Source organism: Pagrus pagrus, assembly GCF_965226575.1.
Source record: "Pagrus pagrus genome assembly, chromosome: 5".
Classification (NCBI taxonomy): domain Eukaryota; kingdom Metazoa; phylum Chordata; class Actinopteri; order Spariformes; family Sparidae; genus Pagrus; species Pagrus pagrus.
In genome coordinates, this window is record NC_140189.1 from 27,294,662 (window position 1) to 27,321,965 (window position 27,304).

A 27,304-nucleotide genomic window follows, 5' to 3' on the forward strand; every position below is an offset into this window, starting at 1 on the left:
GATTCGAGCATCACAAATGTACAGTTCCCGGCCAAACGTGGCATCAAACCGAAGAAAAACAACTCACCTGGCCCTCTCTTTGGATTCATTGTAAATTTCTGTGATGACTCGATCTTTCTCGTCCATGAAGTTGTTGTGAACTTCTTCCAGTTTCCTGAACAAGTCGGAGAAACACTTGAGTCGAGACACCCCTCACAGAATAACTTTGCTTAACCTAAAAACTGGTCGCTCTGCAAGCGCTCTGTATGCTCTGTTGTATTTATGAGTTTGTGCAGCTGTTAAAACAGCTCTTCAGATCACAAAGAAGTGACTCAGCAAAAACAAAAGTGGCACAGAGTCAGCGTGTGAAAACAAGGACACAAGCCACGAGGTCGTGCCAAGACACATGGCACAGTGAAATGTCCACAAACAATCCCATTCATCTGGATGTGAATGTGCAGCAGAGAAAACAATGGATGGAACAAGATGGATGGGCTGCAGCGGGATGTCAGATACAAAATTGTAAAATGGTGGCAGAGTTAAACATCAAGACTTGAGCTGATCACACAGTGAGAATCGAGTCGTTCTTTTACCTGAAGAAGACTACGTGGGCGCCGATGCTGAGCACCATAGTGATGACGCAGTAGCCCACCAGGCGGAAGTTCCTCCTCCTCCTCTTCTGCCACTCCTCTGCCGTCATCTCCTGTGCTTGAGACTGATGAACCTGCTCCCAGTAACGCGTGTTATCGTGGGTATCCGTGCTGATGGTAAAGCAGTCGAAGAAGGATCATGATCGGTGACGATTAAAAAACAAAGGTGCGACAGTGGGCAGTTCAATCAACCACTAAGGTCAGCAAACGTAAGATTAGATTGTGTGTGCATCTTCACCTGGCTCTGTAGCTGGTGTGACTGGAGGTAGATCTGAAGGCCTGGCTCCCAGTGTATGGATGTCTGATCTTGAAGTCGTACTCCCTCCTGCTCGGTTCCTTGCTCAGCACCCGGTACGCCTCGTTCAGCTCCACAAACTGGCTGTGCAGCGACGGGTTGGATGGGTCGCTGTCAGGGTGAAGCTGCATGATGTGACAGTAATGAGGTCGACTGATATTCTGGTGCTTATCTGAATGTGTATACTTGAATTAACACACAAAAATATACCATCTCTGTTTAACAAATGCATGCGTATGTATGGTCTGCACTGACACCCGGGCTTTTTTTCTCTAAAGGGTGAGCGCTGTCACCCCGTAATTATGCCAGAACCACAAGGTAAATACACATGCACATCCGTATTTACACAGGGAGCCACAACATGAAAACAAACAGTCAGAAGCCCACTGTGGGAACAGTTAAAAAGCAGAAACTAGGCTGTGAAAGGCTGCCCTCGTGTGGCCGGACATTTTATTTAAATGCAGAAAAAATAAAGATCCTACCTTCTTAGATTTGTTAAAAAATGCATTTTTAATTTCCTCCAAGTTGGCGTCAGATCTAACTCCCAGGAGATCGTAGTAGTTCACAGCTTTTCTGTGGTGAGCAAGAAAAAGAACACAAACACAATCATTAAGTTGTTTTCAGTCATTCTGATTCAATTCAACACATATACACTAACTTCACCTGTGTGCATAGCTTTGGGAGAGCAGGCGCAGCCCACTCTTGTAGCACCAAAGGCAACTCTGACATAGACGCAGCTGAGCCTCCAACTGCATGATGGTAAATGTTTTAAGTTCCCTGGAGAGGACCTGAGCAGAGAGGACAGATGTTAACATCAGCAACAGTATAGAGAAAGATTATTACAGGAGAAGCAGGGAGACATTTAAACCAAACATATTAACTTCTGAATATGCAGACTGACTCCAAGCCCAAGCTTCACAGCATTTTTTATACGTTAGTGTAGCACTTTGGGGGTACTACTGCTGGCAGGACAGAAAAAAATGGTTACTCTTTCTCATATTTTCTAGTCCTTTTACTATATATGTTAAAGGTAAGATTGCCAATAAGATTATTTATTTGATTTGGAGGTTTAGTCACATTATAGTTGGGCCAAATCCTTGATTAATTAGTATGATGAGTTATGATTATCTTTTAAAATACTTTTGGCAACTAAAACCAATACACAGAAATAGCTTTACATTAAGAAAATCTTGTATGAATTAACTATATATGTGCCTTGAAAGTTTAACCTAATGCCTACATGCCATTGAAGGATCCTAATCCTGTTAAAACCAGTTTAAATGAAGACACACACTGTTTGTTGCTATTACCAAAGCTTTCCTTTCTTTACCTTTCAGTGGGTTTCCATTGAAAATGATGCCGTCAGCAGCTGACCCCTCATCTGTTGACACGTGACCTGACTTTGGACAACAAGTGGACGAGGTGAGAGAGAGAGAGATTTATAAAAGGACTTTAACACTAGTCACACAACACTCCCTGTTAGTCCCAGGATCAGCTGAAACATAAAACGTGGATTCACTTTGATACCAGGGGGCGTGTTAAACATGTGTAATCTAAGCTACTTTTAACATTACTTTGAATTAAAACTGACGTGCTTTATACTTTCATTAGCTTCACCGCTGGCTGCAGAGCGGCTGCTGTGTCTGCACACGAGTCATGACATGAAGTAAACAGACAAATGAAGAACAGCGTGTGCCAGTGAGGACACTTTGTCCTGCTACCTGAGCAGCAGAGCTAATGCTAACCAGCCGGGCTTCAATTTAACTGCATATCTGCGCTAATGTTAGCCTGCTAACGATGATTTAATTTAACTAGCAGTCTGGTTTGAAAGATGAAGAGCAAATATTAACAATGCTACAAAGCTGGAACAAGAATAAACAATGAAAAGTGACATACCGGCAGCGCTCAGTTTGATAACAGAAGCTGTGGGGCCTTTGCACAAACTCAGCGAAGTCAAGTTAGCTAGAGTGAGACCGGAAAACCAAGGTGCTTCCCTTCAAAATAAAGCGCCAGACTGATCACCACTACAGGGTACACCAACTTTTATACTTATTTTAATGTGAAGTCAACCGCGGTCCTTCTGTCTGCTCTCTATATTCTCTATTTAATGTTCAACTTATGTTATGTTATGCACATATATCTATTTGTATTCTCCTTGTTTGATGTCCTTGTGTAGCTTTATTTTCGTTGACAAGGTTGACAACCTGTATTTATGTTTTTACACTTAATTTTAATTGCATTACATAGCCCATAGTTTTTTGTTTTGATTGTTTTGATTATGACCGGAAGTTGTGGTTGATTCTGGGCAGCTTGACACATCACAAACACGCCCCCTGCACGTTGTTGTCACAGGTTTTTAACCCTGTTGTCACCGTGTTCACCTACAGAGGTTAAATAAAGGATTCAGACAATGTCCTAGTGCATATACAACACATCAAACGCACAGTTTAACATACGCACAACTATTTGCATTGACACAGCTGTTAATAAATAATGTTTCTGGTTTTATTTGAGGAACCAGCCTGCAGTTCGCACTCTTGCTCACTAGGTGGCGATAATGAGCACGACCTGCCATCCATGTGTCAGATAAAGAAGAAGGAACTACAGTCTGACTGTCTTCACCTCGGGAGGTAAGATGAAACTTCACCGTTTGGACCCAAATTTAACAGATTAAAACAGCTGTCGAGGCTGCTGTAATCACGATACACGTTACAAACTACTATCTGTTTAATCGTTTTACATAATTATGTGTTTATCGCGCTCAGGTCACGGTCCTTCTGTCTGTTCGGCTACAGGATGGACTACAAGTAAAAGTTGTCAGTTACTTCAAACTGCTCACAGTTGACAACATTTATGCTAACTCATGTAACCTAACGAATAGCATTAGCATGGGTAGCATGTTATACCGTGCACTAAGTTGCAACCGAAAAAGAAGTGACTCTCTTTTGAGTTTTGTCTGTATGATCTAACCTGTATGATCTATTAAGTGTTTATTATTAAAGGTACAATAATCAGTAACCTAAACCTAACCTTAGCTGCTGCTAACTCGGTAGCATCTTCCATATGGCACCTTCAACAACTTTCACGACTGGTCACAGGATGTGTTTTATTGAAAAGAGAACAGCTTTCAACCCACACAGTAACACATACAAGGCAAATGAAAGCGAAAATAAAGCTACATGAGGTCATCAAACAAGGAGAATACAAATAAATGTATGTGGATAACATAAGCTGCAAATTAGATAGAGAAAAGTAAAGTGAGGAGACTGACAGATGGGTACAGATCAGTATAGACATCATTTGTGACAGGTTTCAGGGTAAAAATTACTCATAAATGTATTACATTTTGAAATCAATAGAGCATTTCTGTAGTATTATGCATCTGGATTATTACAATCTTGGTTTTCAGCTGTCAGGAGGTCACACACCTGCTGTGACTTCATAGATTAGTTAGTGGACAACTATCAAATTAAAGCTGCTGTAAGTGATTTATTTTTATGAAAATGAGTGTTAATTAGCTCTTTATTCCAACAGTAATCACTGTTACAGAGTATTCGGTCAGGAAACCCATGTCTCTGCTCGCCATAAAGCGAGCAGGATCCTCCTATTTGATGCTCTGTCTGGCATTTATTTATTGCCAGTAAACAAAAGTTGTCACCTCACTGTTTATTTCAATATTATTCAACGTACTTCATTCTATATTAAGGATGATAAAACCAATACCCATGAAGAGTATTTGGGCTGGGGTCCTGATAACAACACTGATACAAATACTTTCAAAAAAAGATCCTGCACACACACACACACACACACACACACACACACACACACACACACACACACACAGGTATTTTTGGCAATTTCAATCAGACTTCTGCTTATATTCATGTTGGGATTTATCTTATGTTATATTTAAGTTGTCACACCATTATAGATGACAAATAAAGCTTACAGGAGAGTTAAGAAGTCAGGTGGATAGAGTGAAAACACCTGTGTTGACTATGACTTGGTAGATAGATAGATAGATAGATAGATAGATAGATAGATGGATAGATAGATAGATGGGGGAAATGAGGTTATCATAGCAGGGGGTACATTCAAGTACAAAGTGCATATAGGGCTTTTACAAAGCAGGAGAGGCTGGTTATACGCACATCACGTGTTTTGAATTGTGTTTGTTCTTGGCGTGTCTGTTTGTGTTTGAGCTGTGGGGGAGACGTCAGAAAAGGTACCTGACCTGGACACAGTTATTTACTGCATTTAAACATTTTCAGATTCAGCTCTTTACAACACGTTTATAGCTGCTGTTTCCTTCCTGTGAACTTTGTTTCCTTATTAGGACAGTTTAAAACACTTGGACTCCGATGATAAGCCACAGTGAGAGATGATGGACTCTGAGGTGTCTGTGCTGCTGCACTGTGCAGCCTGGAGTGGCCTGCTGGAGTCTCAAGTACAAGTGGAGCTCTCTGAAAGGTAAAAATCTCTAAAAATGGATTCAAACCACAGAGTTTTATGATTATCAGGCCTTCCTACTAAACAGCACAGTCGCTCAAACATGTGACTTGCATATTGGGGTAGAAAGTACTCACTTTATAAGAATTTGTCACTTTATAAGAAATATATTTTCAGTAGCTACCTTCGGTTGGCATCAAAGGAAAGTATTTTTATGCGATCTGTTGACAATAAGAAAAATATAGAATAATACCTGTCTCATCCTTTTTTATAGTCATTTTAAATTGGGCAAAGTGTAATTGAAGTAAGCTAAAAATCTGATGCACTTCCTCTCCTCTCTTCCCAGATTCAACAGGCAGACAGATCCGGCTCTGGAGCGTGAAATAGACAAGACGTGGACAGAGCGTGCGTCCAAGGAGCCGTGGCTTTTCAACGGGTCCAAATTCAGACTGCACTCGTTCTGCTTGGCCTCGTCGACCTCTGTTTCTCCTAAACACCCATCCTGCACGCCGCCTCAGATCCCTGTCTTAGACCGTGGAGAGGATCAAGAGGTCAAATCACACGGCAGGAAAAGACTGGAGGAGAATATATGTACAAGCAATTCTCTGCATCACTCTGCTCCAAACGGTTTGGATGAAACACCTGCAGAAAACACAGATGAACATGAGACTGGACTGCTCCTCACTCTCAGACTAGGCCTGACATGCTACAAAGACTACCTGGGAACAAACTGGTCGTGTCGAGTGGCAGAGCTCCGTCAGCTGGGAGAGACAGAGTTCGGCGATCCTCTGGCGCTGCTGGCTCAGCCTCTGGGTGTGGGCGCCGTCCTGTGTACAGACGATGGTCAGGTGGTGTTGATCCGGAGGAGTCAGAAGGTGGCAGAGGCGGGCGGGCTCCTGGACATCCCCGGAGGTCACCCAGAGCCGAAGGTGAAGTAAAAAAAAAAGTGAATGATGATCACTAATATTCTGATGTGTTATTTGAACCATCGCTGCCCTCCTCAGGTGGTGTGTGCGTGTTTGGGCCAGACAGTGTGTGAGGAGCAGATCAGTGTGGGCATGATGAAGCCGAGGGCCGTCGTCTCAGAGCTGTTCTCATCGGTGTGTGCTGAGATCAGAGACGAGGTGGGTTTCTCTGCAAACCACTGAGGACTTTTTATTTCATGTCAAACTGATGTTCAGTTACTCATATAATAGATGTAATGAAAACAAGAGGCTGCATTTCCATATTGACCTAAAAAAAACTTTATATGCTCTTTTTATTTATTCATGATTTGTTGTTAAATAAAATAAACCAAGTCCTTTTTTTCCTTCCATACTAAACTGTGGATAAAATTGATTTTTGTAATCAATTCATGTTTTGTTCTGTTAATGTTATTTTTCTTTTAATTGGTCAATTATTTAATAGAAAATGGTAAAAGTGTCAATTACAAATGTAATTAATTAATTAATTAAATTTAATCTCTTACTACGTCATCTCGTCTCTCCTCTCGTCTGTCCACAGGTGAATATTCCTTTGGGCTCCCTCGGACAGCCTGTCCTGATGGGTGTCGCTCTGAATCACACCAGTGCTGGCAGACCGAGCGCTGAGTTCTACGTCAGGTACCCATTCTGTCAGTTTTAATCCCTTTAATAAACAGTAACACGCATTTCGTATTTAGAAGTGGTTCTAATGGTGGAGTCACTAAAAGTTACTCAAGAAAATGAGGAATAAATATATTAAATCAACTGTTATTTAATTCACTGGGAGAAGGTTTTTATGAAAGGATTCGTTGTCACCAATATGAACATCTCGGGCTGCAACTTACAATAATTGTCGTAATTCATTGATAAATGTCTATTCATATATCCAGCATTTTTTCTGATGACAAAAAAAAGATAAAGAAGATAAAATATATTCATTAGGGCTCTAAGATAATGAGTGCAAGATGTTTGCAGAGATACGATGGAAGATTTCATTTAGAGCCGACTTCCTATTTGTCCTCAGGTGCTCGCTGACGTGTGATGAAGTCAGAAAGCTGTACTGGAAAGGAGGAGCGGAGGCCAACGAGTCCACCGATATCGTCTTCCTCAGCAGAGCGGTAGGTGGTGGAGAGTTTTTGTCTTTGTTTTGGCAAGTTGCATTAGGAGAAGGTACAGGATGTCACACGATGTAGAAATATTGTCAAGATTTAATTTCGGCTTTTCTGAAACGCGTAGGAGGTGATGCAGCTGGACGGAAGCAGCCCCGTGTGGTCGGAGCTGTGTCCTTCAGCTAAAGGAGCCGTGCTGCTTTATCAGAAAGTGAAGCCCGAACAACAGCACAACAATCAGCTGATCGGATCGGGGGATGGATGATTCAATGGAGACACACACACACAAAGAGAAACATTTAAATAAAGTTCAGGGATTTATTTATCTTTGACTTTAAATAGTCTTGGACCAATACTGGTGTTAAAACTGTGCAAAATACTGTATATTTTCATAATTTGTACACTGTACAGTAAAAACATGTTCAATTTTAAAATATATTTTGAATAAAATTCATAAAAAGTGACCTGTTTTTTTTTTTTCCAGATGTAGGATGATTAAAAAACTACAAAACTGATCTTTGATTGGCCAAAGCGAGTGCAACACAGACTGTAGTCTGTAGTTCTCTGTGTAAAATCAATTGGTAATGAAGTTCGCTGTCTTTTTAAAATGACATGACATTTCAATTTCATAGAATTATTGTCCTTGTAAACAAAGATGCAAAAGTGCAGCAGCATCTGTTTCTTCTTGCTCCAGGTTTCTTCACCAGTAACCTTCATAACTGCTGTCTCTGTAGTAGCGACAGGCCTGGTCCTGATCGTCCGGGTTCCACTGAAATGTAAACATAAAGCACATTGTGATTTAGAGGTTGTTGTTGTGACACTGAGCATCTGTCTGGTTTAGCTACCGGTCAGAAGAAGAACCAGAACTTTTAGTGGTTGAAATAGTTGTTTAATGCAACATTTTTACAGTCATTTTATATTTTATTACTTGTATATTTCTGATTCTGAAAAAGCAGCTACAGAACATGATAAATGTCAGTCAAAACAACACTCACATATCTTGGCTGCTGCCTCCAAGACTGCATGTTGCTCCACCCTACGAAAAAAAAAAGACAAAAATTTAAAATCTTTTATTACAAAGTCTCCCAAAATACAACCCGTCATTTCGCACACTGACCATGAAGTCCAGTCCACTGCATCCTATGTGAGGGTAGAACGCTGTGAGGGTGGGGTCTTTTCCTGTAAAGTCGGGGTTTCTTCTTCTCCGGTTTGGGGACGGGAGGCAGCAGCCTGCGAGCCTCATCTTTGTACTCCTGCAGGAGCATCTGTGCCTTTTCCTGAGGCAGCTCGACGTACTGCAGCTCCTCCAGCAGGTCGCTCTGCTGCTCTGGAAGACTGCAGCTCACTGAGGAAAGAAGGGAAGATTAATTATAATTGTCAGAGGCTCCGGTTCTCGAACCAAAGAGAGCAAAAATGTACATGACAGAAATAAATAATAACGTTCAGAGTCTGTTTTGTTTTTTCCGTCTTGTCTCTCTCGTTTCCTTTTTCGGAGAGTGGGTTAAATGACTCCCAAAGAGAGAATGACTAAACCTAAATATTATTAAATGAAAAGTTTCCAACTCTAAAAGAAATCCCTTTCAGATTGAAACTGGAAATGAGAGTATTGTCTTTTCAAATCACAAATGTAAGTCAGACCTTGGAGTTTGAGCAGGGCGGTCTCAGGGATCTGCTCCCCGCCACTTGTCTCATGCTGCGACAGTCGTCTTCTCCACTCGTCTGCTGAGGGAAAAACCACCACCACCCGCCGCCTGAAGCCTGTGAACAGCTGCAGCTTGTGACGGCGTGCAGAGAAGAGGATGTTGCACTGGACAACAGAGAGAGAGAGAACTTCACTCGACTTTTCACCCACATGATGGTGAGTAGATAATGACTTGATGACTTGTCATTTTTGTGTGAATTTAAACAACTAGCAAAATGGCACCACTCAACAATAAAGTTCACAAAATACTGAGGAACACAAAATATTTTTTTCATTATTTACTAACCAGTTAATTCTAATAAAACATAAATGTCTGAAGATTTAACTCAGGGTTAAAGTTAACGCTACATGTGTTCAGCAGTGAAGCGTTACCTGATCGAGGATGTAGTTTCCAGGAGTCTGAGCAGCCATCTTGATAAGATCAGTTAGACACTGAGAGGCCTGCTGCAGCCTGCTGTCCCTCTGTCCACCACTCTATACACACACACACACACACACACACACACACATTTTGGGATTGATCAGATATTGAACATCATCCTCAATGTATTTAATTTATATAATATAAAACTTGAGAGTGGTGACAGGAGGTTTGACAGACCATCATACACGTGAGCAGCTCCTCTGTGCCCAACAGTCTGTACTGTTTCTCTGGATGCTGCTTCATGTGCGTCCTGGCCCAGTGACTCTTCCCAGAGCCTGGAAGACCAACGATCAACAACACCTGGAGGGACAGAGAGGGAGATTCAAAAGTTACAACTGCTAATGTCTAGCCTTTACATCCTGTATGAAAATAACCAAAATATGCTCATTTTAACAACACCACAGGGAACCATAAATAACCTTGTGATAATGTGAATTCTACATTAAGCCTTTCTCTTACCCACGTTCAAATGCTTTTAATGGGAACCCAAGTACAGCCTCTCACCTCACACTGTGCTCTGGAGGTCGGAGCAAATATGGTGCGCACCCTCTGCCCAGCAGAAAGAGCTGCCAGCGTTGTAAACCCTGGAGGACCAGGGTACCAAGGAGGAGCTGTGGGGTCCAGGTGGAATCTGACTGAACAGCTCTTACAGAGGACGTGAGGGAACAGGGCGCGACCAGAGGCACCCAGGGGAAAGGCCACACCCATGAAACGACCGTTTTTATGGAAAGAGAGCTCAACAGCACCGTCTGTAGAGAAAGACTGACACACAAACAGACACACACAGCTGAGATTAGGAAAAAGAAATAGATAAGAGAGATCAAGACGAGACAGTAAAGTTTCAAAGACTGTGAATAGAAACGTTTATTTTACAGCATAACAGCCAATGATGTCTCCCACTGAGAAGGGTTCTCCAAACTCTTCCTCCGTCCCACCTGACACTTTTTTACCGTGCCCATCATAAGCAAAAGAGAGATCATCTTCACCTGGTGTCAAATAGAGAGAAAGCCAGAGGGACAAAGAAGCATGTGATCTTAATGTGAATAAAGTGATCTCCAGAAAATGTGCCACTGTTCAAAAAGATTCTCCTGGGGAACAGCTGAAATGAACCTAATAATGACATGAATCCTTACCCAGCAGTAGAGAGGTGTTAGTCATTGACCAGCCTACTCTCAGGCCGCGAGGATCCATTTCTTCTTGTGTAGTCGATAACATCCTCTCCAGCCTCACTTCAAACCCCACCATGCCCTGAAACACCCCATGGGTGAGCCTGCAGCCTGACCACAGCGAGGGGAATCGAGCCCAGAACCGCGGCTGACCACACGCACTGTCAGGACCCACCTCGAAGTGGAGGTGACTGTCATCTGTGCAACAAAGAAAGTCAGTTATCTTCACAACATAAACTCATTATAGTTAAATATATTAACTCAACCATGGGTGTTTCTTGTTCCTGCACCAGAGAGTGTCGTCTACAGACTTACATGGATTTAATTTGACTCCATCTTCATCTTCCTCTTCTGTCTCCTCTCTGTCTGCTGGAGGCTGTGGTGATTTGGCTCTGGTTGAGAAGAGATAGAGACGCATGTTGCCTTAAAACACCCTTTTCAAAAAAGGCCATGTTTATGTACAGGGAAGTATGTAGCATAAACTGCCACACACTACAGCATTATAGTCAAAGCTCATTGTCATGTTTGCTTGTGAAAGGTCATTGTAGGAGGTATGAAAATCAGTAAGTTTAGGTATATATAAGGTTTAATCCTCACATTTATATGAATACCATCCCACGTCCATAACACAAACCTTTCTTCATGAACTGAAATGAAACTTTTACACTACAACCCATCTATGTTTACCTTTTGTATCGTATCTCCTCTTTAAACTCGTAGAAAGCTCTTCCTCTGCCCAGCTCAGCCCTCCTGTCCTCTGCATCTCCCTGCTGCATCTCCTCCACCTCCTCCTCCTCCTCCTGGTGCACCGACACACCCGCTGAAGTAAACCCGGAGCCTGGCTGCGGTGGAGTCAGGCCGGTGTCCGTCTCTGTCTGTGTGGCGGAGTCTGTGAACTCTCTGCTGGGGCAGTCTACTTTACGCCGCGCAGTGACATCAGCCTCTCTCGGTGGTGATGCGGACGGAGCGCGGACGTCCACAGTCTCGGTCGGTTCTGAAGGCGTCAGTGAGGAGACGTTTTGTATCTTTATCTCTTCCACAGCGTCTCCTCCGGGTTGTCTCGACTCTAAAGCAGACCACAGCCTGCCGACCAGCTCAGCTTTCAGCCCCTTGTTGTCCAGCTCGAGTTCTTGAAGTTTGGACCGCAGCTCGGCCACTTTTAACTTCTTAATGTCCGTTAGCTTCATCGTTAAGTTACTATTAACTCTTCTGGTTCGAGTTATGGCTTCTTTAGTTTAAAAAAAAGAGAGGTAAAGTACACTGTTAGTGGAAACACAGCAGCAGTTAGGATCAAAACATCGGTTCAATATGGTGCCCTGGTTTCTGATTGGCTCTTTACTTCTTCTTCTACTGTTTTTTTGTCAGCTCAGACACCGGCTGGAGTCTTTACCGCCACCAGACGGTTAGAAATGTTACTACACCTGCGGTTCACTCATGGATAATCAACTTTAAGCTTCATCTATCGTTTCTCTTTTCTTTATTCTCTCATTTTAAGGTTGGAGGCCTACTGTAATGTGCTGTTGATTCATGAAGACTGATCCTAAATTACAAAGCAGTTGTTTTTGACAGTCAGTGGTGGAAGTATTGAGATCCTTTACTAAAGGGTCTCTCCATCAACTTGACACATTAAAGTGTGTTTACGGGCAGTGGCGGATTTAAGAAATTTGGGGCCCAAGGCAAAGGCAGGCATGGGGCTGCCACTGCTGCTGCTGCCGCTGCTGCCGCAGCCGCAGTGAAGACAGTAGTCACTTTCTGTAACTTGGAGATCAGCTTTCTGTTTTCCTCCTTCTTTCTCCTCTTTTCAGCACGGCTTCTTTTCATCTGTCTCTTTTCTTTACTTTTCTCTTCTATACTCTCCTCTTCTTCTCTCGCCACTTCGTGCCGTTTGTTTTCGTTTTGCTGCTGTCTTCCTGGATCCGTTCTGCATATGCGCAGTAAGATAGACTGATCCAATGTAGTGGAGACTGAAGGGGGGGCCCCGACACACACATAATATGATTAGCATTCTGCTGGCATTTTAGCAAGAGGATTTTAATCAAAAACATAATTAATGTGCGCAAATAAGTAATAACTGTATTAACCATAAGTGTATGAGGATTTTTATGGGGCCCTCAGGCAACCGCCTAGTTTTGCCTAATGGTAAGTCCGCCCCTGTTTACAGGGTCTTGGGGAGTACAACTACATATGTGAAAAAAGTAGCATTAAGCCTTTTGTGGCTCCAGAGGAAGCTGCATGCAACCGGATAAATTGCATCCAGTGATTGCGTTAAATTAAATAAATTGCATTGTGGGTAATGTAGGCAACAGGTTTTTAAAAGGAATGAGAAAGCGTGAAATTCATTTTAAAAAGGCAGTATATCTCTGGTTCTGCTGCATCGATTTTGATCATTTGATTTTAAACTGTCCATAATGAGCCCAACAATGTTATAAGAGTGCAATAGATCAGTGGACTTCATTTTCAAACCTACATTACCCACAATGCAACTTAGCCACTGAGTGACATCACTGTAGGCGCATTATCAGATTACTTGCAGCTTCTTCTGGAGCTACAAAAGACTTCATAGTACTTTTTTCACATATGCAGTAGTACTCCCAAGACCTGTAAACACACTTCAATGTGTGACATTGGTGGCGTTACCATTTAAGGAAAAGTACTTTTACAACAAATACTCACAGACTCTGACAAGTAAAATACCGGCAGTATGTATACTGCAATACCTGAAGTACAAAAGTATTGCTAGCCAAATGTACTTAAAGAGTGTCTACAGGTGGCAGATAATTTAATGAGGCCTTTCTTAATAAGACCTTTTGAAGATATTTATACCAAATTTATGGAAAAATCATCTTTTTCTTATTCAAGCACTGCAGGCATTTATAAAGGCAGGCAGTAAACATGTGGTACCATGCAGATGTAGGTTTTATGTAAGAATATGGTTGTTAGAAAGTGTTAGGTTATCTAAATTTTGCCAATAGGTGAGTGCAAGTACAAACTAAAGACAGTACTAGGTTTGGTCGTTTTTAATACTGTTTGTAGCAGTTAAGACCTCCCTAACAAATTCTGACATTCAAAAGAATATTTAATGGCTTGAAGGGCCTAATATTTAAAAAACTTAAGTATTTTCCATTGACATACAGAAAACCTGTTCTCATTTGTTAATTCATTTGTCAGGGACAGTGCAAGACACAATGTAAGAGGTTGCAATAATGAAAAAAAAAGATGTGTGGCATATAGGATTTCTAGCCAAAGCTTATTTGTCACCACTATTATGAACGTTCATGACGCCCTTGTAGAGCTAATCTGCTCTGTTAGTTTATTTGATCTATTTATATGTTGTTTATACGTTTCAGTTATGTTCCTCTTTAAAATGTGAGAGTATGTAATGTCTGCCTGTAGTGGAATAACACTCAACTTATCAGTCAGTATGGATGTGTATGAACATTTTTAGTAAGTATAAGTTGAAACAACACTGTTTTATAACGGAAGATTTTTATTTGACAAACAAGACAAATGCAAAAACATGAATGTGAATGAGCACAAACGGTATAAGAGGTAAAAAGCAAGACTGTTGTCAGTTTTAATACAAAAAACATTTCATATATTACATTTAATGTCACGTGACTGTCTCATCTCTCATTACTTCAGATTTGTTTCTCAGCTGTCTGTGTGTCATTACAACCACTTGGCTCAAGTGATGGAGGGAGGAGCTTTGAATCATTTTAGTTCATATCTTCTTTCCTCATCACTGACCCGTTTGGGGCTCCGCACAAATCTCTCTCAATATGAAAACTACTTCCTAATAACACAGTCCAAGTATCATCTGAGAGGAGCTGACTGCTTCATTATCACCCTGAGCGGCCACGTCCACACAGACAGCGTCATAATAACAATCGTCACAAGAAGAGAGAAGGTCAGCAGTGATTTTTCCGTTACACAACACTCGGGTCATGCTCACACAGTGAGCCTGCTTCTCGAACACGGTGGCTCAGTCTCACTCTCACCATTGCTTCACAATAAAAGCTCCTCAGTGCTACATTTTAATACATTACATCAGAACATGTGTTCTCCCTGATGAGGACAAAACTGTGCAAAATGTCAGACTCCATCTGAAATGTAAACAACCATGCATATTAAATATATTCAAAACGTACTCTAGGAAAACACCATCTGGTTGCTTGTGGTCAAATGACAACAATAGATAACACTGTGGTTATTAGATCACTGAGAACATCTACAAATAATCTGATGAGTGTTTCTTTTCTGTCTCTGTAAAATCCCTTTTTTGTCTCCAGACAGAGGTGAAGTTAGTTCCAGTTAGTGCTCACTGTTGCATTTAAGTCACAGAGCCGAGCCTCTGTGTTTTTCTGGAAAATAAAGTCCCACACAGCTAAAAAAACACTAGAAGCTTGTTTAAAAACACTTTGTGCTTCACTGAATCTGAATCCTTCGTGATTCTTCTAACCACATTAATATCTAACCAAACTTATTCTAAATTGTAACTCTGTCTCCTAATTGAAACAAAAAATGTGGCTGTAAATAACATCCTTGCTTGATTTGTATGCCATATACCAAAATTAAAAAGCTTTATAATCAATTATATCTCTCCATAATGATGTTACTATCATTTTAAGATTTCATACTGCAGCAATGTGCAGTTATTTCATGTCATAGAAAACAAGCAAGGAGATTTGTAATGCTGCGTTCATGTGAGGTCTTCAGAATGGGAAAACCACAAACACTTAGTCGTGTTCGCACATTTGTTCCAACATTTTCATGCTAAATTAGCTTGTTGTGTTGCGTTATGTATTTGTATGTTTGTATAAACTGTGTATGGACCCTTTTAAATGAAATGAATCTGTTGTTGTAGTGTTAATAATGAGTTTCATTTACATGCAACTCCCAGAAATCTGTAGCTCTTTTACTGTCACGGTCATCATATCCGTACATCTCAAACCCAGATATTCTACTTGGAGGCTGACTTGGACGTAGTTTCTCCGTTTGGTTGCTCATAATTAAGCTCAGAAATGACGTGAGCTACTGGCTATTGGCGTGGGAAATGGAGTCACAACTTTTGATTTGTCTTCATGGTTTTTTAAAAATGTTCTTTCCTTTGTTTTTTTAAGATCAACTGGTATTTGTCATTTAGAAAAATAGATGTTTCGTTCTGTGACTAAATAAATTCACGAGAGGCACAAACTGGGTCTAAGTCGTGGTGTCACTGTGAGGTGACGGGCGCTGTAATGTAAGAGATGTTGGCCCTGCTCTAACATCATATCATTATATAATAAAGCCTGATCAGTATTTGAGATTTTGAAAATCAGATATATTTTAGTATCAAGAGATAACAACCAGATTCTTTGGTTCTTAAAAAACTGTGACTTATTTCAGATTTTACAGTAAAAATGAATTTGTCAGCGCTGTTTAGAGAGAAAACTCTGTAATGTTTTGAAATGACCTGATAAACATCTTTGGCATTTATGTTCTGTAATTTCTTGTTACGTATCAACTCACATATAGAATCTATTGGTCAGGGTCTATTATATAAGATGATGAATTATGATTCATATCAAATAAAAGCATGTCCTTTACTGTACGTCTTCATTCTACATGCAGCTGGGACTGTAGAGCAGAGAAAATGAGGTTCAAACTAAACGTAGCTAATGGCGTTAAGTGTATCATCTTCCATCAGTACCTCACACACTCAGTCAGACTAAGAGGGTGGGTGTTGCTGGAGGAGGGGAGGGCGAGCCGCTTTCAGACGGACTGTGGCCCAACAGCAGCTCCTTCTCTCGGGGGCGACACGGCCCGGTGATGTGCTGACTGTGAGAGTGGTACAGCCGCAGGAAGGCCAGGATGGACTGAGCCAGCCACAGGGCCGTCACACACCACAGAGACGCCTGAGGACACACAGAGTGATTAATTGAGCTAATAGCCACACTTATATAATGAAAACAGCAGAATAAACTGGAAAGCTGTGGGCACACTTAGAACGGGTCGATATGGGTGCTGGTGTGTGAGTGATGGCTGCCAAGAAGAAGGTTTTTCAGTGGGTCAAATGGGTCTGGTGTTAAGAGGGATTAAGAACCAGGACGTCATGTTTCTTTGGAAGAACCAGAAAGAAGCTACACCCGTGGAAGAGTCACAGGAATCAGATCAACACAGCTGTAAAGCTTGTTGTAGGTCGACGAACACTTAGGCCTGTCACGAACACTACTTTAGTTGGACGATATGTTGTTACAGAAATAATCGCAATAAACAATATTATTGTTATTTTTAAGACCATTTATGGCACTATTATGATGAAGATATAATTGCATAATAATAAATATCTTGATAATAAAAGAGTAATGAACTTTTAGTCCTTGAAAACACTGAGTTAAAGCTTGCTGGCGACGACTGCAATAGCTTCCGTGTTGACTGAAAAAATGACATCGCCACTGAGATTATCTCTGGTAAAACAGAACAAAATCCCTCTCCTCCCACACTGACATGGTCCAACATGAAAACACCGAACAATGAACTGAAACAAAACAGGAATTCAGTCTGTCTATCAGGCTAGATTACATCAGATGCACCCAATTAGTTAATCCAATAACGGCTAAAATGAAAAGCTTGTCTGTTCTCTGCTGAATGCTCGCTGCAGCAGCTGGTGTCAGTGTGCAGCCAAAAATAGTTTGTGAATAAAAAGACACGTTATTATGTAACAGTGTACATGAGAGGACTGTGTGCTCAGAGTGGTGACCCTCCTCCAGAGAAACGATCAGCTGATTTAACTTGATAAACTGGTGGAGGACAGTAGATTACAGTTGTAATTTGACGGTGGGTATATAGAGTATATTCTGCTGCTCATCTCATGTTCAGGTTGTAGCTACAGATTGTTAGCATTAAATACTGTGTTGCTGCTGCACTAAAAGTTGTATTTATGCCTAAAATGCTGACTTTAATTGCACGTAGCTGTTTGCACAAATAACCTTAAAAGAAATATTGAGCAGTTGGTTCGTACCTGTGCCAGACTGAGCTCTGTGTAGAAGGAGGAGGTATCCACATCCAGGTAAAGAGGAACAGACTGGGACTCTGCACAGCTGAACACAAACATACATGAAGCGATGAGAAACACATTTTTTACACATTTTATCAGTCCAACATCAACACTGGATCCCAACTAACGTATCGGCCGAATATATATATTATTTTTGGAGATTATAATGCAGATTTTTTCCTGCTTGGAATAATGTATGATCACAGAAATCCCCGTAGGTTTACTGTTTCTGTAGCGGTGTTCAAGTCAGGAGACTCCTCTATGGGCCCCATTGTCAGGACTCCTGACAGTTCAATTACCAACTCCTAAACCAAACATGCATACACAGGATGATCCACCATGACACCATTAAAGTTTCTCATCAGACTGCCAGTATACCTGTACGGACGTGTGTTGTCATTCGTCACAGTGTCACACCAGGAAACCAGTCCCAGAGACAGGAGGACGCTGGCCCCTCCAGACAGGAAGAGCACACACACACTCAGCAGCACCGTCAGGAAGGACGAGAACAAAGTGCTGAGGGAAACACACAGAACAAACATCAGACGTACTGTACTGTGTGGTGATTTAGATAAAAGTATCGACCTAAAGCTATATGAAGGCGGACACTCACTATAGACTTATTGATAATGTATTTCAGCGTGTGTATAAAGGCAAATTCATTTTGGAGTGAAATACATGTTGGACATAGCTATTTATTTGCTGAGGAGTGCTGTTTTTACAGCTTGAAAGTTATTTCCAGTCTCTAAAATATATTTAAAATAGCACTTTATATGACTACAGTTACCACTGAATCATTACTACTGCAGAAACCAGATGTACAATCTTTTAATTAAAAGTAAATGTAGTAATACTAAACTGTAAAACGTAAAAAGACTTACTATGCAGAATGACCCATTTTAAAATAATGCATATTACAGAATTATAACCATTGATGCATCTTTGTTTACATCACTAAAATGTTGCAGCACAGATGTACAGGTGAGGCTCTTCTTAATTACTTTATACTGCTATCAAATTTTACCATTTGTCAGGTATTTTGACTCAATATTATACATTTGCAAAGTAACTCATGAAGTAACGAGTAAAAAGTACAATTAAAGTACAATATTTGCCTCCAAAGTTGTGGACAAGAACAGTACTTGAGTAAAAGTACTTAGTTACAGTACTAGTAGTATTGAGCTGTGCAGAACCAGGTCAGTAATGTGTCGGGGTGTGTGTGACTCACTCGTCATGCCGGCCGTGCAGATAGAAGAGACACCTCCAGCCCTGCGCGGCCCCGTACAGCACCGTGAAAATACCCACAAATGTGGAGAACTGGCAGGCTGCCAGTGGGCCCCACTGCTGCACCACCAGGTGCGAGACCTCTCCCGGCTGCCCCGTCAGCTCGGCCCGGTCCTCTGTCCTCCAGTAGCCGGTGGAGAAGAGTGCGCAGCGGCCTTTGAACGCGGAGCCGTTGAGAGCCATGGGGACGACCACCAGCAGACCCGCCACTATCGACAGGGCGTGAGTCGTGCAGTGGGCGAGCAGCAACCGCCGGTCCAGCTCCATTTTTATTATTCTGACTAAAACTAAAAGTATTTTAGTTATAAACGAAACGTGAAGTGAAGCAGGCTCATCCCTGTTGTCTCCCTGTGACGGTGCCTGGTGGTGGTATTTATAGACGCTGGGGCGGGGCCGAGCGTTCCAACCGTTACACAACGCCCCGCCCCCCACGGACACACAGAGAGGAGGAGGAGGCACAGAGGTCTCACTCCGCTGCAAGACCAGGAACCAGGAAAAAACAACATTTACATTTACATTCAGGGCATTTAGCAGACAAGAAGAATCACCAGTATTGTCCAAATAATAAGAAGCACAGGCAGTTATGTTAGTTGTAGTTACTTATCATAATCACAATATATATATAACACATAATATAAAGATGGGTTAGATTTATTAAGTGGTGTTTATGCCAAGGGTGCCCAAACTTTTTCCCTTGGAGGGCTGAAACTGGACCTTAACAGGAGGCCACGGTCCAAAAGCAAGCACCTGTTATATTGTATTGTATTGTTGAGATACAAATTGTTAATTGGATCCCAGATTCCCTTAATCGACTGACTTCCAGTGTCACTCTGCTTGCCACGCTCAGATATTATGGCCCTACTTTGGCAGGCCATAAGGCCATCAAGATTATAACCCCTCCAGTTAATATCAGAATGCAATAATACAACATTATTATGTAATAAAAATAATTATACTATATTATTGCTCAGACTCTGCACGTTATGTTTAAATAATTTCATTGCAATTGCACAATAGAGATATATATGTATGAGGGATATTTAATAGACATATGAGCCACTCCCATAAGATATTAGCGACCAATATGGTACATTTTTCAGGCTGAAATAAATCTGTTTTATCAAAACTTTGTGACATTACAATAAAGGGAAGACAAATGAAAAGACACAGGTGAAGAATATAATATTAACAGAAGAAATCCAGGAAGATAATGTTGCGTCTATGTCTCAGATGAGTTATAACCCCAAATGCTAATACACTGCATCAGAACAAAAACAAAACTGATAAATAAAAAAATATGCTCATGGTTATGGTCTCATCTCTTTTTTGTTCTTTATTTACATCTCATACAAAGCAACAAACCCCTTAGTGGAGCCAACCATTACTACTATTACTTCACTTTATTTTAATTATGGCTCTATCTGAAGACGTGATCCAAAGCCATTCATTTTCACCAAAGGTAGATCCAGTTTACATCCAGTTATTATTTGAACGCTTTAAACCAGGGGTATTCAACTAAAATTCAAATAGGTCCAGTTGGATAAAATTTCCTCAAGCAAAGGTCAGGAACATCATAATGTCTAACTACATGTAATCAACAACTCACTGTCAAGTCAAATACAGACAGAACAATTCATGCATCTTATTATAAATTGTGCATCCTAAAATATAGTATAAAGTATTTTTGAAAAATAAAATACACATCTTTTGTGTCACACCTTAACAGTCTCAAAGAATTTTACAACAGATAGATCTCAGCACATCTTAACAATTGAACAGTCTTACAGTTTCTCTTTCATTGAGCTCTAGCTTGTCCTCCCAGAAAAAGAAGGGCTGCATTTAAAAATAAAATAGTGAAAATAAATAAAACAGCTTTTTAAAAATTGTACATCTTCAAATAAAGTAGTATAAAGTATTTTTGAATAATAAAATACACATCTTTTGTGTCACACCTTAACAGTCTCAACCAATTTTACAACAGATTGATCTCAACACATATTAACAATTGAACAGTTTTACAGTTTCTCTTTCATTGAGCTCTAGGCAAGCACGTACGCACGCACACACGCACGCACACACACACCAGGTAAAGGTATCAAAGAGAAGACTTCAGTGGCCATGCTCAAACCTCACTTTCAGCTCCTGGGTCATAGACATCTGCAGGAAACAAAAGTATGCATTAGGTAGAGTCAACCTTTATATTAAACAGAACAACAAAAGATTTTAATGTTTGTTTCATCTTTCAAAAGTCTGTTTTCAAACAGTCAGTAATAGAGAGTGAAAGATTTATCTGAATGGTTTCAGTGTGTTTCAAAGACGACTCTGAACTCGACCACCAAACATAAATCCTCAACCTGTTAAATCACTGACTCACATTTAATTATGTCAAGATTTCAGCTTCCATCACATCCTGTCAGGATTATTATAAACATCTATTTCAAACTCAACTGTTAATAATGATCACTGAGCAATCACAGCTGTGGGTCACAGAGCTGATACCAGAACATGTTTGTCTCATTGGCTTAATAAATCAATCAATTAATTCATTATAAATATGGATTCTGATGGAGCTGGAATCAGGAAGCCATTAGCCTAGCTTTAGCATTTCAACTGCAAACAGGGTGAAACAGTTAGCCTGGTGCAGGAAGGTGTATTTCTAACTTTAGTCTGTTTCTGTTTATAATTACACTGTTCATATTGTAAATATTATGTATATACGAGTCTATTCTATTTCTTATCTTTTTATTATATTGTTTATTTTTTACTTTTAATATTGTTTATTGTAATATTGCTGTCCTTTGGCTGCTGTGACAGAAATTACACACAAATAAAGGAATTCTGATTCTGCTAGTGCTTTTTTCTTAGATACTAAAGTCACTTAACAAAGGAAACAACAAAAAAGAAAATTAATCTGTGAGTAAAGGGAACATATCAGAAAATGGAGGAGGAGAACAAACTTCTTTGGTGATTGTAAGAAGTTTTGAAGAGGTGTGTTTTGAGGGATTTTTTGAAAGTGGAGTAAATGTAATTTGTTACAAACCACCATTGCTGAGAGACTTGCTTGACATGGCAGTCTCTGGATCATCACAAGGACACCTTCTCCGTAGTGACTCTGCAGAAAACAAAACAAAAGTATACATAACAGAAAGTCAACTTTCATATCACAGAAATGATTTTGGTGGAGATTTTAATATTTGTATAATCTTTTAAAAGTCTGTTTTCAAACAGTCAAGAGTGGAGAGTGAAAAGTTGCTCTGAACGGTTTCAGTTTTACTTTTATTGTTTCACAGAAGACTCTCAATGTTCAATGTTACACTTGTTACACAATGCTAAACTAAGCTAACCACCTGCTGAGTTTAACTCCACAATTAACAGACAGACATGTAACAGCGGTATCAATCAGCCATCAGTCTCTCTGTGAAGGAAAGCTAATACTGGTAAGGGTTTTACTTAAAGTGTTGAACTGTCCCTTTAAAAGGTTACAGCCTGACATATTAAGAAGAAGAAGTATTAAATCTACTGATCTGGAGAACTAGTCCAGTGCGTCCTGTTTTAAGTCCGTTTCTACAGTCAGATGTCTTTTACCAAACCATTTTGAGAGTTAATTCAAAGCATCATTCATTAAATGATAAACTGGATTAAAGGAGCATTCTGTAGTTTTGTTTTAATTACGTTTATCAGCAGAAAGCTTCACGATGTAGAGTTTCCACTTTCAAATGTACACTTGTGAACTATACAAAAAATAGGAGTGGGTGATATTCAGAGGTCTGTCTGATGGAGCTTAATCAATAGTGGTAGGTAATGATTCATGAGTGTATTTCGTTTTCTTTTCATGTAATCCGTCAGTATTACAACCCAGAGGCCTCATGTAAATAAACAGAAGGGTTTAAATCTGAGGAGACAAAACAAACTGTCTGGACGTGATTGTGTCACACAATGTATCTGTAATGTTGATGTCTGAACATGATGCGTTGCTATATATTGATACAATACATGACATTAACTTACCTCGATTACAGGTTACTGTGACGCACTTTGTAGCTACAAGCACAGCCAGAACTGCAGCAAGAACTGCAGCAAGAACTACAGCTCCTAAAACAAATCCAGCCGGCCATCCAATGACCACTTCGGTGGGTGGGTCCCCTGAATCACATCACAAAGAGTTCATGTAAAACTCAAAATGTTACTGCACATCATGGACAACACACTGAACATAGACTACACAGAACAACACTTAAAGGTGTCTAAAATATTTTAAACTAATGACACATGAACAATTAAAATCATTTGATGAACATCAAGACACAAATCTCACCACTGATGTACACTTTGGTCTCAGCAAAAGCCTGATGGCTAATTTCCTCCTGCGTGACGTTACAGCGGTAGCGTCCTGTCTTGGTCACAGTGGTGTTGAGGGTAACATAGTAACGGCCTCCTCTCTCTGAGACCTGAGGCTCCTCAGCAGGAAGGACGTTTCCAGCGCTGTCCTGCCACTCGACTTTAGGTTTTGTAGAAGCTCCTCGAACATCACACTGCAGCAGCGACCAGTCCTTTGTGACATCAAGTATTGTGATGCAGGGCTTTGATGCACCTGTGAACATAATAAAAAAAAATGTAAATGTAATAATGGCATGTTTTTGTGTTTCTACCTTCACTGACCGTGGTTGTATTGTAAATAAGCTCACCCCTTCAAACCTGTCCAACCTCATTAAACCTCATATTCCACCTTGTGCATTACACTCTCAAAATTCAAGAAGTCAACTGGCTGAAGGGTTTATTCCTATCGTTCCTATCCTCCCTCTGAAATACCCTCCCTATTGACATTAGACAATCTGACTCATCTTACTTGTGCGGTTTATACTGTATCAGCATTACTAAAGTTGATTTACAAAAAAATAAATTCTTAACAAAATGACGTGACATACATGTTAACACCTTTATCAGCGTACACTAATATTAGCACCTTAATTAATATGTAATAATGATATTAATAAACATTAACAAAGACATTTGTTTATGTTTACTTAATGCGAATTATATTATTCATTAATTGCTAGTTCATGCTTTTAATGATAACAGTATAAGTAAATGGTTATATGACACTTCAACTTTTAATAAACTGTTTAATTTTTAATACGGTATTAACTAATACTTATTGATGTACACTTATTGTAAAGTGTTACCTTGAAATTTTGACTCAGGCTAAATTCAAATATGAATCACAGCTTAATTGTGATCACAGTTTCATAGAAACGTAAAATCGTCATTACAAGAAAACATCTTTCAGCTTTAATTGTAATTTTTAACCCCAACCCAGGCTGATGGGCCTTTTGGATCGTGACTCAGAGTCGTATCTTAAGAGACAGATCAGGAGAAATCACTGGCCCAAGTTGAACGATGATGTCACAGATTTCTACATCTGCAATGTGTGCCACAACTTTGTGACCCAGAAACTGTATCATTCAAAACTTTAAACACAATACCTTCATAAACACACTGCCCAGAGGGGTGAACTACGAAGCAACATTTTTAACCTGGCTCGATCACCATGGTAACCTGTCAGGTTATGGCTTGAAATGGGCTAAAAAGCGCCTTTCACTACATTATTTTACATTATACGTATATGCAAACCTGTTGTACTTGTAACAATGAATTATTGCCACCGAACAAAGTCGTACAGTTACAGCAGCACTCACTGTACGTATGGCCTCGCCATGTGCTACAGGAACCTGTATCAATGCTGCAGAAAATCTGAGTAAGAATATTGTTTTATTTTATTTGCACAGATGTTCTTGCTCTTACTGAATTACTGAATGTGTTTGTAGTGATCCCTGGCTGTTTATCCACACTGGCCAGCCTCTATAAAATAAAAAGTGGCCTATGGCATTAACTGGCACATACAAATAAGAGACAACGCGCTCAACTCACTGGGGTGCTGAATCCCTCTTGTAATGAATAAACAAAAGGAAAATAAAGGACAGCACCGTCAAACTGTATATTGTTGCCACACGGACGTTTTGGGTTAGGAAAAGTATTTCCTTACATTTTGTGTTCAAGAAGAGTCAAAAGACGCACCAAACGCCCCTTTTAATGGAAACATGAGCTTGACTCATGCTCCGTATCAGCCTGAGCAAACAACAGTATCTTAAGCTCAGATGCTACATTAGCTTCAAATGATCAGTCAAAATGTTGCTGAAGACAGATTCAGTACAGCTGCCTCTAAGGAAACAGCAGTGTTTATGTGTATTTACAGTCAGATGCTAAGGGGACATTCATTTGGAGATGTACCAGCAAAAAAACTCTGTAGAAGCTGGGCTGAAAATATCAAGTAGACCAGAGTGAACATTGTGTTCGTGTCCAGAGGTGGACAGAGTACACAACTTCACTACTTGAGTAAAAGTACAGATACTCCTTGTCAAATATTACTCCAATACAAGTAAAAGTAGCTTAGTCAAAAAATTAAAAAGTATTTAAAAAATATCTCAGGAAATACAGGAAAGGAAAGTAGCTTAATGTCATTATACAATACACTGATGCGATTCTGCTACAGACAGTTTATAGCTCAAAAATAAACAAATAAAGGCAAGAAGCCTCAGAACACAGACTCTGCTGCATTCATCAACAAGTGAAATATATTGCAGACAGCTGCGGTCAGTTCAGTATATTTTTGCATCTGACATCCATGCTTTCTCTACATAAAAAAGATGTAGATGTAGGCACTACAAGAACTTTTTTGACATTTACGGATAAACAACTTATTGGCTAGTTTACTTTACTTATATCATACATCACAGCCAAATATGAGCCGGATAACCCACATCAAAGACAGCCGCACCTCACTAACGTGCACACACCCACTCTCCCACTCCCACTCTCTCTCTCTCTCTCTCTCTCTCACACACACACACACACACACACACACACACACACACACACACACACACACACACACAGTCTCTCTCTCTCTCTCCTTTACATACCGAACGAGCTTTTTCAGGTTGGAAGACGAGTCTTTGTAGGTCGTGTTATAACTTGTTCGCGCTCGGTTCACTGAAGTGATCTGTGACCTGCCTGGTTGTCTGCTTTATCTGCTCATGTCTACCTGCTGCACTGTGAGAACAACACGTCTACGTGAAGTTACTGCATCAAAACCTGAGGCACAGAGAGTTGTAGCACACCTTACAGGTACAGAGATCAGTGACATCATCACTCACCTGTGGTTTCCCCTGATCGGTCTTTCAAGATCCGCCCTGAAAGATAAATAAGAACATTATTTTTTGTCAAGTGAATGGGTGATATTATGAACTTGAACTTCATTACTAGATTAATTTTACAACATGAGCAGAGGCGCCAATTCACACAACACAGACCACATATTAAATGAGGGAGCTGCATTCTTAAACTATCATCTACTAACTAACTGGGCGACAAGATGTGTCAGAATCTGTCCGATTGAACTAAGGAAGAAGTAATTAGGCAGCACTCCACTCATCAGCTTCCTGTTTCCCTTGCAGAGTAAGAAGATTGACACCAAAAGCTGCAGTTAGTGCTGGTTAGCTTAGCATAGCATAAAGACTGTAAGCAGGGGAAACAGTTGGCCTGGCTCTGTCTAAAGGTAAAGTCAGCATCTAGTAGCACTATGGAGCAGTATATCTATGAGTGGGTCACTGTTTCACACTGTTGCACTAACCTATAGGTGACCTACCAGTGTCCTGCTGCCAGCATATAAAAGAAGAAGATAAAGACACTAAGTTACAAACATGCATGCAAACACTGCAGCATATAAAATCGGCTTTGCAGAATTTTTGGGGGAAAGAAATACATTCATTATATCTACATTATGTGGTGAGTAACACTGAACTGTTGTTTATTTACAAGAAAAATCAGGAGTGGTTAGAGCATTCAGCAGCAACCTGAGCTGAGATTACAGGCAGACTGGTTAGTGAGCAGAAGAAGAGGTGCAGCTCCTCCACCAAGCAGAGACAGAGAAGATCTTGTAGGCAACTTGCATGTAATTGATTGGTGCTGCTTATAAGGAAAGAAAGAAGAAAAATCAATGAAAATATTTTTACATAAACACATTTAAACAGGTGATCTGTTTTTCTTTCTGTTTTTTCATTCATATAAGAGCTTTTGCCGTGACCTCCACTGGCTTCCTGTTGCGGCCCGCATCAGATTCAAGACCATGGTGCTGGCCTTCAAGGCCGTCAACAGAACTGCACCCATCTACCTCCAAACACTGGTC

At 40.4% G+C, this 27,304-nt stretch overlaps 5 protein-coding genes across 11 annotated transcripts in view; 1 reads left to right on the plus strand and 4 right to left on the minus strand.

The window, feature by feature from the left end:
• dnajc4 (DnaJ (Hsp40) homolog, subfamily C, member 4) overlaps window positions 1–2,867 on the minus strand; it is a 4,567-nt gene extending 1,700 nt beyond the window's left edge. The window contains exons 1-7 of the mRNA XM_084353544.1: window positions 2,821–2,867; window positions 2,255–2,324; window positions 1,588–1,712; window positions 1,407–1,497; window positions 868–1,049; window positions 573–740; window positions 68–154 (exon numbers count right to left, since the gene is read on the minus strand). Coding sequence (XP_084209670.1) covers window positions 68–154; window positions 573–740; window positions 868–1,049; window positions 1,407–1,497; window positions 1,588–1,679 — 620 coding nt within the window. The 5' untranslated portion in view covers window positions 1,680–1,712; window positions 2,255–2,324; window positions 2,821–2,867. The remainder of the gene's footprint in view (window positions 1–67; window positions 155–572; window positions 741–867; window positions 1,050–1,406; window positions 1,498–1,587; window positions 1,713–2,254; window positions 2,325–2,820) is intronic.
• Window positions 1–7,911, plus strand: part of nudt22 (nudix (nucleoside diphosphate linked moiety X)-type motif 22) — a 13,523-nt gene extending 5,612 nt beyond the window's left edge. Inside the window, exons 1-9 of one of the 6 annotated variants that reach the window (XM_084353536.1) lie at window positions 1,225–1,242; window positions 2,262–2,346; window positions 3,439–3,554; window positions 5,264–5,397; window positions 5,723–6,305; window positions 6,381–6,500; window positions 6,880–6,977; window positions 7,363–7,456; window positions 7,575–7,911. In XM_084353536.1, coding sequence (XP_084209662.1) covers window positions 5,309–5,397; window positions 5,723–6,305; window positions 6,381–6,500; window positions 6,880–6,977; window positions 7,363–7,456; window positions 7,575–7,712 — 1,122 coding nt within the window. In that variant the 5' untranslated portion in view covers window positions 1,225–1,242; window positions 2,262–2,346; window positions 3,439–3,554; window positions 5,264–5,308 and the 3' untranslated portion in view covers window positions 7,713–7,911. Of the gene's footprint in view, window positions 1–1,224; window positions 1,243–2,261; window positions 2,347–3,438; window positions 3,555–5,263; window positions 5,398–5,722; window positions 6,306–6,380; window positions 6,501–6,879; window positions 6,989–7,362; window positions 7,457–7,574 lie in introns of those variants that run through there. The other 5 variants (XM_084353535.1, XM_084353539.1, XM_084353537.1 and 2 more) reach the window with 5 other exon arrangements.
• Window positions 7,752–12,050, minus strand: LOC311257709 (heterogeneous nuclear ribonucleoprotein U-like protein 2). The gene is made up of 11 exons (XM_084353534.1): window positions 11,427–12,050; window positions 11,055–11,131; window positions 10,707–10,937; window positions 10,447–10,559; window positions 10,078–10,335; window positions 9,751–9,873; window positions 9,522–9,623; window positions 9,086–9,254; window positions 8,565–8,792; window positions 8,443–8,483; window positions 7,752–8,216 (listed from the first exon to the last, which is right to left on the minus strand). Exons 1-11 carry the CDS (start codon window positions 11,924–11,926, stop codon window positions 8,148–8,150), a joined length of 1,911 nt encoding a protein of 636 aa, XP_084209660.1. The 5' UTR covers window positions 11,927–12,050; the 3' UTR covers window positions 7,752–8,147.
• Window positions 12,051–14,206: 2,156 nt separating this feature from the next.
• LOC311257619 (transmembrane protein 179) lies at window positions 14,207–19,432 on the minus strand. The gene is made up of 4 exons (XM_084353344.1): window positions 19,004–19,432; window positions 18,154–18,291; window positions 17,740–17,818; window positions 14,207–16,633 (listed from the first exon to the last, which is right to left on the minus strand). Exons 1-4 carry the CDS (start codon window positions 19,324–19,326, stop codon window positions 16,442–16,444), a joined length of 732 nt encoding a protein of 243 aa, XP_084209470.1. The 5' UTR covers window positions 19,327–19,432; the 3' UTR covers window positions 14,207–16,441.
• Window positions 19,433–20,213: 781 nt separating this feature from the next.
• On the minus strand, window positions 20,214–26,964 carry LOC311257075 (uncharacterized protein). 2 transcript variants are annotated; one of them, XM_084352521.1, is made up of 6 exons: window positions 26,765–26,964; window positions 26,274–26,309; window positions 23,375–23,650; window positions 23,068–23,202; window positions 22,100–22,171; window positions 20,214–21,216 (listed from the first exon to the last, which is right to left on the minus strand). In XM_084352521.1, exons 1-6 carry the CDS (start codon window positions 26,823–26,825, stop codon window positions 21,182–21,184), a joined length of 615 nt encoding a protein of 204 aa, XP_084208647.1. In that variant the 5' UTR covers window positions 26,826–26,964; the 3' UTR covers window positions 20,214–21,181. The 2 variants fall into 2 exon arrangements, with proteins under 2 accessions (XP_084208647.1, XP_084208648.1); XM_084352522.1 differs by lacking the exon at window positions 26,274–26,309.
• Between the last annotated feature and the right edge of the window lie 340 nt (window positions 26,965–27,304).

Excerpts from the sequence above, each read along its gene's own strand:
- LOC311257709 (XM_084353534.1), bottom strand. The coding sequence starts at position 11,926 with ATGAAGCTAACGGACATTAAGAAGTTAAAAGTGGCCGAGCTGCGGTCC. Across the intron at positions 11,132-11,426 it reads GAGGAGATACGATACAAAAG|AGCCAAATCACCACAGCCTC; the intron begins GTAAACATAGAT and ends CTTCTCAACCAG. Across the intron at positions 9,624-9,750 it reads AGCTGCTCACGTGTATGATG|AGTGGTGGACAGAGGGACAG; the intron begins GTCTGTCAAACC and ends GTGTGTGTATAG.
- LOC311257619 (XM_084353344.1), bottom strand. The coding sequence starts at position 19,326 with ATGGAGCTGGACCGGCGGTTGCTGCTCGCCCACTGCACGACTCACGCC. Across the intron at positions 18,292-19,003 it reads CTGCACGGCCGGCATGACGA|CACTTTGTTCTCGTCCTTCC; the intron begins GTGAGTCACACA and ends TGTTTCCCTCAG. Across the intron at positions 17,819-18,153 it reads GACAACACACGTCCGTACAG|CTGTGCAGAGTCCCAGTCTG; the intron begins GTATACTGGCAG and ends GTTTGTGTTCAG.
- LOC311257075 (XM_084352521.1), bottom strand. The coding sequence starts at position 26,825 with ATGCATGTTTGTAACTTAGTGTCTTTATCTTCTTCTTTTATATGCTGG. Across the intron at positions 26,310-26,764 it reads ATGCTGGCAGCAGGACACTG|GGCGGATCTTGAAAGACCGA; the intron begins GTAGGTCACCTA and ends TTTATCTTTCAG. Across the intron at positions 22,172-23,067 it reads CACAGTAACCTGTAATCGAG|AGTCACTACGGAGAAGGTGT; the intron begins GTAAGTTAATGT and ends TGTTTTCTGCAG.